The 13,641-nt window shown below is 43.1% G+C and overlaps 1 protein-coding gene across 1 annotated transcript in view; it reads right to left on the bottom strand.

Annotated features, from left to right (window-relative positions):
* The window catches only part of ANO2 (anoctamin 2), a gene marked incomplete at both ends in the record, with an annotated part of 148,589 nt that overhangs the window by 133,637 nt on the left and 1,311 nt on the right, over positions 1 to 13,641 (bottom strand). Inside the window, one exon of the mRNA XM_082281149.1 lies at positions 6,792 to 7,211. Coding sequence (XP_082137275.1) covers positions 6,792 to 7,211 — 420 coding nt within the window. The remainder of the gene's footprint in view (positions 1 to 6,791; positions 7,212 to 13,641) is intronic.

The following is a 13,641-nucleotide window of genomic DNA, read 5'->3' as shown; positions in this document are numbered from 1 at the left end:
GTTCATGTTTAAAATCTCGAATCTGGTTTTCACTCCAAAACACCTCCCTCTCAAGTACAGTGTAACATTTGAAAGTGTACACAATGTAAAATGTCTTGTGCACCTGGGATGGGATCATTCCTTCCCTACAGTGTCTCACTTCCTGCTGAATACCGCTTGCCTGTCTAAGCATAATGTCCTGATCAACACGACATTATAGTAACTCAAATTTGGGCAGAATGACACACACAGCCATTAGAGTAATCAGTAAAGCAAGAAGAGTTCAAAACGTACAAGAATCCCACAACCCTGAGTCATTATTTACATTGCCTTTCCCTGGATCTGCCAAAAGATAGCAAATTCCACCCCCTCACTCCCCACACACACAAACAGTTGTGTTTTTTTCCCATAAAACAGTCCTATCCTTCAAGGACTAATTTCCACCATCAGATACCCCCCAGCCTTTTCCCTGCTGGAATCCATTCCTGAATCTGAGAAGACAGAATGACACTTTATGGAATGCCTTTTAATTTGGAGGAGAGGAGAGGAGAGGAGAGGAGAGGAGAGGAGAGGAGAGGAGAGGAGAGGAGAGGAGAGGAGAGGAGAGGAGAGGAGAGGAGAGGAGAGGAGAGGAGAGGAGAGGAGAGGAGAGGAGAGGAGAGGAGAGGAGAGGAGAGGAGAGGAGAGGAGAGGAGAGGAGAGGAGAGGAGAGGAGAGGAGAGGAGAGGAGAGGAGAGGAGAGGAGAGGAGAGGAGAGGAGAGGAGAGGAGAGGAGAGGAGAGGAGAGGAGAGGAGAGGAGAGGAGAGGAGAGGAGAGGAGAGGAGAGGAGAGGAGAGGAGAGGAGAGGAGAGGAGAGGAGAGGAGAGGAGAGGAGAGGAGAGGAGAGGAGAGGAGAGGAGAGGAGAGGAGAGGAGAGGAGAGGAGAGGAGAGGCACTGTCTTAGCTCAGATCCTTTATATCTACATCACAAAACCCATACATAAGTTCATGTTTATATGTATAAAAGCAACATATTGAAAACAGGGAGCACTTACCTACAATGTTACATCTGCTCCCAAGCAGAATTCTCAGTGGCTTTGGTTTAGGCAAAGGAATTTCCATGAGGTGTGAAATCATGGCTAACCAGCAATGCCTCTAAAGAACTGTGAAACTGTAGAACAATTACCTAACCAGCAGAAATTCAGTAGTGAGCACTTTGGCACCAGAGATACCTGCAGGGCTGTTTGCTGCTAGAGAGAAAGTAGATGGTGGTTTGGGGACAAGAAAGCAAAGAAAGTCTCATTTCCCCTGGAAAAGAAACTCTGAAATTCAGGATTTTTTTTACTGCAACAAAGAAAAAGTCAAGGTGCATCAGGCAGCAGGTATTGCAGTTGGGGCAGCCCTCACACAGCACCTCACCCCAATAACAGCAGTGTGGCCTCTGTCATTTAACAGCTCAGAAATGCAACAAATCCCAGGGCCAAATTCCCCAAACTATCCATATTTTACTACTTTGTTTTCATGAAACTGCTATTCAAGCTGCACTGACCTACATGCCTTAGAGAAATTATCACTGTTCAGCCTCCAAGCCTCCTCTGCAGGCACTGTGGCAGCGTCACATCCCTCAGGGTTTCATGTGTCACCTTTCAAACCCTCCCCAGAGATTTAATTTGCACATTAAAACTTCTGCTGCAAACAAGAGCACTGATAATTAAAATATGTTTTCAGGGAATCATCTGTGAACAACCCAAGCAGCAGATTTTGTTACTGTGCATACCCATCCTGCAAGTGTCCAGTTCTCCCCCTGCCATGCCCCAGCAGAGATGTACAAGCCATTCCTTGTGGGCTTCTCATCTGCCAAGCAGTTTGTAGGAATTGAAGTAGTTCTCCCAGCAGATGACAGAACTCAGCATAGGACACAAAGAAATGGAAATACAAATTTAGGAGGCATTATTGGCCATTTCTACCAGGCAAGTCTGCTAGAAACAGCATTATGTAAAAATATATGTAAAATTAGGATGCCTCTGGCCGAAATCCCACTGTAAATATCACCAGAATGTACAGCCCTATTCTACCTCCATCTAAAATTCAAGATATGGATGAACCCATTTCCCAGTCTTCATACAATTGATGACATTTACCATGGTTTGCCCAAGAGCTTTAAAAAGGTTATTGACAAAATATACCTATATCTTTGATTTTTGTACATCTTTTCAATTTTCTCTGCATCTTTTGGAAGCCATTTTGACTAAGGTACCTCAGTAATTAAAAACACAGAGTGAGTCTATCTGCCCATTCATCTATTCAAGTCACAACACAATCATTAAAAAATAGGATTCATAGTATGGATTTTGAGCTTTGACATCACAGCCATTCTACTTAGCCACTTTTTATTTTGGATCATTATGTTAATGCTGATTTAATCACACCTAAATCCCATGGGGCTACTTCAAAATCCTGTCTAAAATGGAGACATGATTTCCTCTTAAATAGTTAATCAACTTGCCAATATTTTCATCACATTCACTTCACTACCACTGAAAACCTTGCCTTGCCTGTTCAACTTTAATTTTATAAGAGCTGTGTATTACATTTCAGCCCCATATAACATACAGGAGCAGAACATGTTTTAGCTAATTAATGCTTCTGTAACCAGAGTCGCTGAAAAATATGCATCAAATATTTATATAATTGGCTCCCCAAAGAAGCATTGCCTTGTTCTGAGTGCTGAGAGACTGAAATACAAAGTCCAAAGACCTAGAGCACAAAAGACCCCAGTCTGCTTCCAATGCTACATTACTCTGCATTCTCGTTGGCTTCAGGAGGCATTCATTAATAGGGATAAAGGTCTGGGACTCATATTAAATTTCCATCTCCTTTTAATGTTAGCTGCTGTTAAGCCTTCCTCTGCACTTTGGATGAATGAATATTTTGAGGCAACTACAACGTCCACACTGAGTGCCTGCAAGGTGTCTCTCATGTACTAAGGGCATGAGATGTTTTCCTGGGGTTATCCACAGAGCACATTGATAGATTTTGGGAAAAGATTTTCTTTTTTCTTTTTTCAGGCTTTTAATTACTACTAAATTAAGCAATATCCATTATATAATTTTGGCTACTTTTTGTCCTTAACAGCTGACAGGAGACTGACAAATAGGGAGCACCTTAGTGCAACAACACAGTGCATTTTAACCCCATAAATAAAATCTCCTGCAGCACTATAAGCTTTTGTTTGGCTCAGGTTGGGGATGTTGTTGGGAGGTTTCTTTGGCTGGTTGGGTTTTTAAGTTTACGTGGGGTTTTTTCCACAAAAATGCAAAAACATGCCTTGGAATATCAAGCAGAAAAATCCAGTCACAACCTCCAACGTCAGTAATATTATTATCAACACTGAGGACCTTAAGGACTTCCTTCCCCTCAAGTGTAATGTAATCAAGGGGGTTTAGTGAGACGTTTTTGAAACAATACTAGCTCAAAAATTGAGGTTAGATGAGCTTCTTGGAGGGTAATTTACACTTTGTTTTAGGATTGTCATCATCTTCCCCTTGAAATAATATTTCCTCTCCCAACTGCTATTTAGCCAAGTACAATTCACTTCCAATGTGCTCGAAAATGATCCAGCTTTGTCAGAATGCCAAAGCACATCTCCAGTGTCTTCTTATTCCATACCTATTATGCCTTGCCATAGGTAACACTAATTGAATATGGTGTGTGTTGCATTTGGAGTCATTAAAGCAACAGCAAAATTCAATTCAAGGGAACTACTGGTTTCAGATTAGGTGAAACACAACTATCAGTTTCCCCAGAAACAAATAACAAGCAAACAAACAAAAAACAAAACAAAGAAGAATAAAACAACAACAAAGGAAAAGAGGAAAAGGAAATTTTAAAAAATAAAAACCAAAAAAACAACAACCAAGAACTGCAATGTCCATGGTATTTATTGCCCTTCCTGGGCAACTTCATACCCAAGACTATTTGTGCAGTCTGTCTTGGACATGCAAGATATCACCTTTGTTTAAATAAAGGAAAACAAACAACAAAACAAAACAGGAAGGATGTATTAAGAGAAATGAAATTTTCTCTGCAGGACAGCAATAACAAATGATAGAAAGTTATTAGGAAGTTGAAAATGTAGTCAGAAATTCCTTAATTCACAAACAATAACTGGGAGGTTATGGAGACAGTCCATAGTCTTGCCTATTTTCCATGAATTCAAAAGGAGCAATATGCCTCTCTCCACATAATCTTTTTTTTTTCTTGTCTCTTCTTTTACACAATGAATTGACAATACAAGTGAGAAAGGTGTTTATCCATCGTTATCAAGAATTTAACAGTCATAATAACACCACGTGTTAATAAACATATTAACATCATGGAAATTCACACTTTTCCAAAAAAAGCTGCAGAAACAAAGATGTTTAAAATTGTTGTAATTCTATCCTGTGTTCCTAAAGATGAACTTCCTGACGTCTAAAAGGTTTCAGCCTACAAAAGCTGCTTCTAGAAGAACTCCCATGGCCTGTGAGGTTGGTAGATCCAAACCATTCCATGATTCTTTGATCCAGGACATTGTATCATTCTTAAATTAGTGGATTTTCTTCCAAAACCATATGAAGATGATGTAACGTAGAGAAACCACAGCCTGCTCTAAACCAAGGGTCCAAAACTGGAATCCCTCTAACATTTACCTTTTCAGCCAGACCAGACTTACCTTTAAACCTGGTCCAGAGTATATATTAGAGAATATATCTCAACTTCCAATAGCATTATATGAAAAAAGTCCATTTCTTATATTAGCACTGAAATGAACAACAACAAACAAAAAACCTCCACCTAGCAAACATTCAGTTCAGCATAATCCACTGGAAATGTAGTAGTTGAAAGTCCACTGTGCTGTACAAAAATACAAATGCTGCTTTAAGGCTGTTCTCAGTTTAATAAATTTATAGACACATTTTTTTCCCAGGACTAAAAGCAGAAGTTGTTCTCATATCAACTCAACACACAATTTTAATCCATATGTAAGGACAGCTGTGCCTTTCACAAGTGCCTAACCAGCATTTTCTACAAAATTCACAGCAAGAAAACATGCAGAACCTTCAGCATGTTCCAACAGGAGTTAACTAACAGAAGAAAAAATCAGTGAGGTGAGAAAAACAAAAGGAAGTAAAAGCCAGAGGTCATGGGTAGGGAAGAAAAAGGGATAATGCATAGCCCTTCCAGTCCCTTCCAGTTTCTCAGGAAATTCTTGAAGGAAAAACACTTTCCCCTTTTGATTAGACAGCTCATCTGTTGGGGAAGGATGGGAGGAGGGATGGGGGACAGGAGCGACTCTGTACATACACAGTAAGAGAAGTGATGGAATAGCATTTTTTTGTCATTTTCAAAATCAATTCATTTTTCCCATGAAAGAACTGATCAACAGTTTCCTCTGAACTTCCCAGTTCATTTACAAAAAGCCTTTTCCTCTTCATAGTGAAGACTGTGACAAAAAGGGGTTTTTTGATCAACACTTTATGACATCATTTGTCACTCTGTGTATTATTTAAGAGCATGTGTCATCACTTGGAAGGAGGCCAAAAGAGAATTTGTATCCAGCTGGACTTAGGGTAAGTAATGAGTCAAATAATCAAATCCAAATCTCCTGCTATACCTTTCGGGTTCTGATGAAATTCAGAACTGAAAGGGGTCTCCAAAAACAGCTGTTGTCCTGGGTTTTGTGCAATTTGGTTATAAAAATCATAGCAGTAAGATGGACATGTACTGAACCATAACCCCCATGTGCAGCATAAAAGAATCAGGATCTGAGATCACTTTTTTCTGCTCAGTGCAAGGATGGCTCAGCCAGGCTGTGCAGTGAAATACAACCCAGAGCCACCTGCAACTCAGCAAATTAAGCAAGGAAAATGTTAAGAGTCAAAAAACTTTTCTACTTTCTACCCCTGCCAGTGATTTAACATGCATACACTATGCCAAGCCAGTCAGACTCGAATCTTCAGATTCAATCTGTGACTTGCTCCCTGTTTTGGAAGTGTTGACTGGTTGCACTGGAAGCAACATGAGCTGTAAGTTCTCAGCACGTATGTAAAGAAGCTCTAAATCTCTCAAATTTGGTGTCAAGAACAGAGCACCTAAAACCAGAACCCAGCAGGGACTTCCCTTCACTGGATATAAATATCCATGGCTTTCAAGGAGGCATAGTGGGATAGCACAGAGTTCAGTGCAACAACGTGGGATTTGGAAGACCTGTGCTCGACTGAGTGACTGGCAACAGCCAAGTGAAATAACCACAGCTCCCAGCTGACGTGAGCATAGCATATTCCAACATCACACACATGGGAGAATAAAAACATCATAGGCTGGGAGCTTCTCCTGTCACAGCATAGGAGCTGTTCAGTCTGTGGGTGGAATGAAGACAAGACACAAAACTTACACATGGCTGAGAAGAAAGCTGAGAGTCACACTAAAAGTGTTGTGAGGAAATATGAAATGTCTTAGCGGTATTCCAGCAAATTACTTAAGAGATACTTCCTTCATTTTAGCAATATTTAAGGGGGTTTTTTTGGTAAGAAAAGCATGTTTGCTGCATGTCATAAAACATTTCGATAAATAAATATGTTTTCACCTAAAGTAAGATTGAAATTGTTACTCAACACTACATTAAACAACAATAACAACCACGTCTTTCTCAGACAGAAAGGACCAAGCCACACAAACACACCCTGGCCACCTTCTTAGCTTCACACCATACTTTGGGCATCCAAAGTGGCCATTATCCATCAGGACATCCAATGCCATTGGGTATGACGCGCAGGTCTCCCCCTCTTACCTCGGGGTCTTTCTCGATCTCCAGCCCCGCTTCCAGCAGGTTGCGTTCATACTCCTCCCGCTGCAGCCGCCTCTCCTCTTCCAGGGCATCCAGCGGGCTGAGCTCCACCACCTCCAGGCCTGGCAGCCCCGGCCACTCCCACAGGGCACGCTGGCCATCATCCTGCTGCTGCTGCTGCTGCTGCTGCTGGGGCTCAGCACAGCCCTTCCTGGTGCTTCCATTCCAAACCAGGCCCACAGAGGCAGATCCATGCGTAGGCTCTGGGGAGGCCGCGATGGGCACGTGCTGGGCCAGGCGCCTGCGGTAGTGGTAGGCCAAGACATAGTCAACCTTCCTCTTGCTGTCCCTGAAGTGCAGGCCACTCGGGGAGGCCTTGTCCCTGGCCCCTCCCTGGGTCCCATCCATGTAGTTGTTGATAACCTGCGAGAGAAACACAGGAGTCTCAAAAAAGCCCAAATAGGTGGGAGGAGTCTATCTCCACACAGGCACGTGAAGCCATGAAGAATCCAGGTACGACCTACAAACATTCATTTTGCAAACCAGTTTCACTTCATTCCTTCTCTGACCATAAACTAAAGATAGCGGCCTTATCCCAACACATGGGATCCCTACGGAAGAGCAGGTACGGAGGCATACACCAACCCTGTTGCCCTGTTCTGCACATGCACAGACCAAAGGGAGAAGACACTCACATTTTGAAAGTGGACAGAGAAGTGAGAATAAGGATCACATTACAGGCCATGTGCCATGTGCTGTGGAGCAAAGCAGGCAGGGAAGGGAAGCAAAAACTGTGTCAGAAGGGAAGAAATTGATCTTAGCCAGAACAAGAGAAATATCTTCAATGTAGTTCAAGGTCCAGAAGGTCAGGGCTGGACAAAAACACTTTGAGAAATACCAAGGATTAGAAAAGATACGTCCCATGAATGGTTAACGGTGCCAGCTTGTATTTTAACATATCATGAAAAGACTGCATGACTGAAGGGAATCCATGGCTAAAATCCTTCAAACCACCCATGTTGCACTCAGTCAGCCCCTCAGACCAGCCCTTCTTCATCATCTCCCTCTCAGAACCCTTCTGGGATGCAGCTCCAACAGTAATCCCACCATCACTCCCCAGCCTGGACAGGAATTCTGCAGCATCCATGTGGAACTCTGGCACTGGGGCATTCACTTGCACTTCCCACGCACCAAGGCAGCCCGTGAGTTTTCCAAACTGTTTCCAGCCACCATTTCCAGCACAATGCTGCTGTGTAAAGCCCTTCACAGAGCTCTCTAAAGTGTTATTCACTCAAGTGACACCAGCCCTCCAGTGATGGGGAAACAAGATAAAAGCAAGGGTCAACCTGATCCAAAGCAATCATCCCATAACCTAATTCCAGACATTTATGGTTCCCACAGGTGACTGTACAAGCAAAATCTTGACAGGTACCAGTCACAGGTTTCTTTCTCTCTTTTTCTCCCCTTCCTTACATGTGTTGGTAGTGCTGAATGCAAAGTTAACCACTCGCTGTGTGGCAGTTATCTTGTTTGTTAACACAACACAAACTTTTGAAGGCATCATATAAATGTGCATATTATTATATACATCAACACCTCCCAGATTCTTGTTTTTCATTGTTTTGCTTCACTTTGTTTCCCACAAAGTAGCTTTCAGTCATCATATCACTAAATAAATATTGGGTTTACATGCATGCTACATCCTTCATCCTTTCACAAAATTACCACCAAATAATCTGTTCTGCACACCACACTTACCACACCCTTCATGAGTAAAGCATAAATACAGTCCCTTTAGGCACACCCAAAATTACACTCAGCACTACATCCTGGCAGAATATAAAACTGCTTGTGAGACAGCATTTTATTGCAATTTCCCATTTCCTAATTAGATACATTTTCATGTAGTACTCACAGGCAGTCCATGCAAACCTCCTGGATCCATCTCTGCCCCAGTGAGGAAAAACCCGTGGCAGATTTCTAGTGTCCCTCCCAGGGACTTTCAGGCTATACAGCGCAGAAGGAATGATGTCACCACCACCACCAGGTCACTGGCACAACGCAGTGCATGAGCTGGCTCTACAGAAGATGAGCCCTGAGCATCCTCTCCTCCCTTACTGGAGGGTGTGGGCAGAAACAAGAAGCACGAACAAGAAGTTGGAGAGGGAACAAGGAGGTTGGAGAAGGTGAAAATCACTTGGAGGAGGTTTTCCTGTTTGTTACTGTGTGGAGCCACCTGCCACATCCCAGCCACCTGAGAGGGCACCATAGCAACACTTGGTGTTGCTGGAGTTACACAGGGGATGAGGAGAGTCAACAGTGACTCTCCCTCTCCGTGGACTCTTTTCCTCGCTCTTGGAAGCAAGGTGCCATCCCCATAATTATGGATGTCTAATTCACAGAAAACGAACCAAAATTCCCACAGATTTCACTAAAGACATTTCCTGCCCCTAAATTTGCACTGCTTGCCTTACCACGTGACATTCTGGCACAAGAAGACTTTTTTAGAGAGGAACACAAAAAGTTACAATTTCAAAAATGTCTCTGAAGGTACTATCAAGATCTTTCCTCCCCTCTCACAGCCACTGTAAAAGTCAGGAACAGTGATTTAAACTACCAGCTTAGGTCCTGCTTTTGCTGCTTCTTGATACTTCCAAGACAAGAAGCCATCACACCAAGGAATAAGAAAATGGGAAGGTGGGATCAACATTTCATGATGATTTTGTTTTAGTGGTCTGATAGCAAATATATCACTACAAATACATCCCAAAAGGTGCCTCCTCTAATGACAGCTCCCCTCCAAACACCACAGCCCCACCACACTTCCACTGGGAATCAATCCAATCCAGCCCCCAATAACACCTGGGCACATCTGGCTCAGGGTTGGCACAAGCACACCAGATTTAGTGATCAACCTGCAGATCTTTTCTGCCACTGGGGGTAATAGCAACTCCTCCATTCCCACTCTGAGGGATTTTGGCTAAAGTAAACAATTAACAAAAGTTTGGTGAGATTACTACTGCAGAAATTAATTCTTGCTGTACACAGAGAGACAACTGAACCAACAGAGGCTGTGGTATCAATTGCCTCATAAAGATGCTTCTCCCAGTTCTGATTTAACCAACACACAGGAGGAGTGCACCCTGCTTTCTCCTCCTGCTTCAAGCCTCTTCCTCATCCCAAAGGCACTTGAGGTAGGTCAATGAACATGCAACCCTACTTACAGAACTTCTGTAGGACACCACTGATGCTTCAAGAGCTCCATTGGTCCTGCTTCTGTGCCAGGAAGACCGGTTCTGAGAAACAGTGAGGTATTTGCTGTTATAGGCTGAAAAAGAGTCCCTTGCTGATTTTTCTGTCTTCTGTCCATTCAGGGTTGGGTGTGAGGAGGGTAGAGCAAAGTCTGAGAAGGAGAGATAAGTCTCATTACATTAAGCAGGTTTTGTGCAGGTGGTTCCCTAACAGAATGAGAAATTCTGCAGTAAGTAAGTATCATTTATTTCTAGTGATGTGAACAGATCTGGTGGTATCAGGTACAGGTACAAACTTATGGACCATGGTCATTCTCCATGAAGAACTCTTTATGCATGTGAAATGCTCATGAAGTACATCTAAGTTTATACCTACATGTTCTGGTCTCAGGGACTAATGTCTGGAATTTCTAGACATGTTCCCCATTTCTCATTGTTTGACAAATTACATGGTCACAATGCAGAATAATGGAGGGTCTGGAGGGATGAAAATCATCACAGAATCACAAAATGTCCTGGGTTGGAAGAGATCTGAAAGATCATTTCATTTCTATCTCCTGCCATGGGCAGGGACACCTTCCACTATCCCAGCTTGCTCAGAGCCCCATCCAACCTGGCCTGGAACACTTCCAGGGGTGGGGCAGCCACAGCTTCTCTGGGCAACCTGTGCCAGGGCCTCCCCACCCTCACAGGGCACAATTTCTTCCTCATATCCAATCTAAACCTGCTCTGTGTCAGTGTGGAGCCATTCCCCGTTGTCCTGTCACTCCAGGCCCTTGTCAAGAGTCTCTCTCCCATTTTTCCTGTGGGCTCCCTTCAGGTACTGGAAGGCCACAATGAGGCCCAAAAGCCTTCTCTTTTCCAGGCTGAACAATCCCAATTTTCTCAGCCTTATAGCAGAGCTGCTCCATCCCTCTGATCCTCTTGGAGGCCTCCTCTGGCCTGGCTCCAACAGGTCAATTCCATACAGGCAGTAGCACAGTGAAAAATGCTGATAAAAACCAATGGGTACAGAAACTATTTTGCATACAAATGTTTCATACTCTTTCCCCCTCTAGTGGTGCCACAGCTGAAACGGGGTTGACTGATCCATACTCTCATTCTCTTGGAGAAGCTCTTACTGTGAGGGAAAACTATGTCTTGGTCCTTCTTCCAGCATTAGTGTTTTATACCCAGGAGAAGACATTCTGTACGCATCTGCCCACATGGTCAGCACCATCACCACTACAGAGACAAAACACCACTGCCTCTGTCCAGTCAGGACTTTTCTCCAAGAAGAAATAGCTCCCATCTATCCAGGCAGACACCACATCCACTGTGTACTGCGAAAGTCTGGAAGCTGTATACCCCACTCATTTAGCTGAGCCTCTTCTATCCCCTGTACTCAGACTGAAACTGCTTCCCAACCACCACGTTCTGAGAGGGCAGACAGTGGAATGCTAAAGAAGGAAATGCTTGGAGGAGGGAGGCTGACCCCTAAATGTTATGATTATTCTTATGTTTCCTATCAGTTATAGATTAGGGTCCAGCAGCACTTGAACAGTCCCAGCAGATTGACTCACCAGTCTTCCCTGTCAGATCTCCCAAGCAGACTCATGCTTGGTTTACTGTAATGAAGCACATAATGATGCCACAAGGGAAACTCCAAGGAAAATAACTAATAAGTGAAGGTTTCATTCCCAAAGGCCACACACAATGTTTCTCCAGTATTTTCAGACTGAGTCTGGGATATCTCACAAGACCTTTACACAGTCAATTAAAGACCTCTTTTCTTTCCAGTCCTTTTAACTAAGCCTAGGAAAAAAGCTGCAGTTCATTTATAATAGCATGATTTCATTTCCATTATGCTTCCCAACCTCCGGAAACTGTGTCACGAACCTGAGATTAACACTGGTAAACTGGTGAGGCAGTCAGGGACTCCCAGTCAGAGTAAGTTTTTTGATGGAAATGCAATTGCCATATCTGTATTTGGAAGACTCCTGTTCTCCCAAAAGCTTTACATCTTCCCGAATTAGACCAATTGAACCAAAATGTTTTGTTTTGAGTGCATTCCAAATGTGACAGTTCTTGCCTGTGGTACAGCAGTGCCTCAGGGGCTTCAGCTTCAGATGCAGCCTGACCTCATTCCACCCTGTAAGCCTTTATGACATCTGGCCTTACATGTTCTCATTCTGTAAATATTCTGGAGGAATTAGGATCAATAGAAACAAGCTCTGTGTGTATGTGTGTGTGTGTGTATGTGAACATATATTAAATTGTTATACATGCACACATGCATAGCTTTGGTGTATATGGACATACATATATATGTATCCCCAGAGAACAGCAGTACAGTGAATCTTGAATTCAACTCGGAAAGCAAACGTTCAAGAACTACACTCATTCTACAAAAAAAAGCTGGGGAGCCATCCCTCCAGTCAAACTTCATTAAGTTGTAAACAGCTTCCAAGGACAAGATAGCTCCAGCACCGAGATCAGTGACCAGCTCCAGTTCCCGTGCCAATTCACAGCCAGTCACCACCTGCTCACTCAGCCTCTCTGCACTCCTTTGCCTCAGCTTTTTGCAAACTTAAGGGCTGGCCACACGTGCAGCAACCGACCTCACTGTGTTGCCAGGTCTTTGTCTAATGTGCCACCATGAAGAAGTCACACAGACTGCCAAAAGTGGAAGAACTGAGAGGATGTGTTAAAGGACCACACTGCTTGTGAAAGAGGCGTTAAAGGAGTCTGCCTAATTAGGAGCTCTGTATTAAATCCCGAGTAACAGCCAATTAACTGAGCTGAGTGGTCCAGATGATCAGATTATCACAGCACAGCTACTTGCAGAATACGCTGCAAGTGGTTTGGCCTCCCAGGGCACAGACAGCAAACTGCTTCCATTTATCTTCCTCTCTTTCCAGTTAAGTGCCAGAAAGGATCTACATTTCTGAAAGACACCACAGTTAGAAGGATGCTCCTCTGCGAGGCTGTTCAAAACATCTGCGATTTAGAAGCATTGTTTGGCAAACTCTACCCCCCAAGTAGGGATGAAAGAAAACCTACTTGAATTTCCTGTTTCCTTGTAGCTTTACTCAAACATATCTTTTTCAAAGGACCTATATATATATAAAAAGGTGTAGCATGGTTATACATGTGCTCTTTAGGTCCTCAGTAAATAATGACTTCTCAGCTCTGAATATTCACATCTAGAGCTGCTGATTTCAATACAGGGGGCTGTATCTCTGCTGTGAACTCCAAACTATCACACAGCTCACCAAATCCTGCTATTTCTGTGCTCTCTCATCCAGTCCCTTACATAAAATTATTTCTATAGTGGACCAAAGTGTGCAAGATTTAATGTCACTGCACTAGATTCAGTGTCTACTGCTGATCTATCTTTTTTGAGCCCTTCTAGTGCTATTTTTCTATGTCAGATCGTTCACTGTTTGTTAGTCCTGATATATGCTCATGTCAGGAAAATCGGGTGCTTTCTGTAATTTTTGCATGTAGAGTAGAATGAAAAAACCAAACCAAACAAAAAACCTCGAAACCCAAGAGGAGGGGAGGTCTGTAAAGTTACAGACACAGCTGAACTGTGTAGATGAAGCTCAGCCAAAATTACT

Source organism: Coloeus monedula, assembly GCF_965178545.1.
Source record: "Coloeus monedula genome assembly, chromosome: 4".
NCBI lineage: Eukaryota > Metazoa > Chordata > Aves > Passeriformes > Corvidae > Coloeus > Coloeus monedula.
The sequence above is the reverse complement of the archived record's forward strand: the minus strand, read 5'-3'. Positions and strand labels throughout refer to the sequence as shown.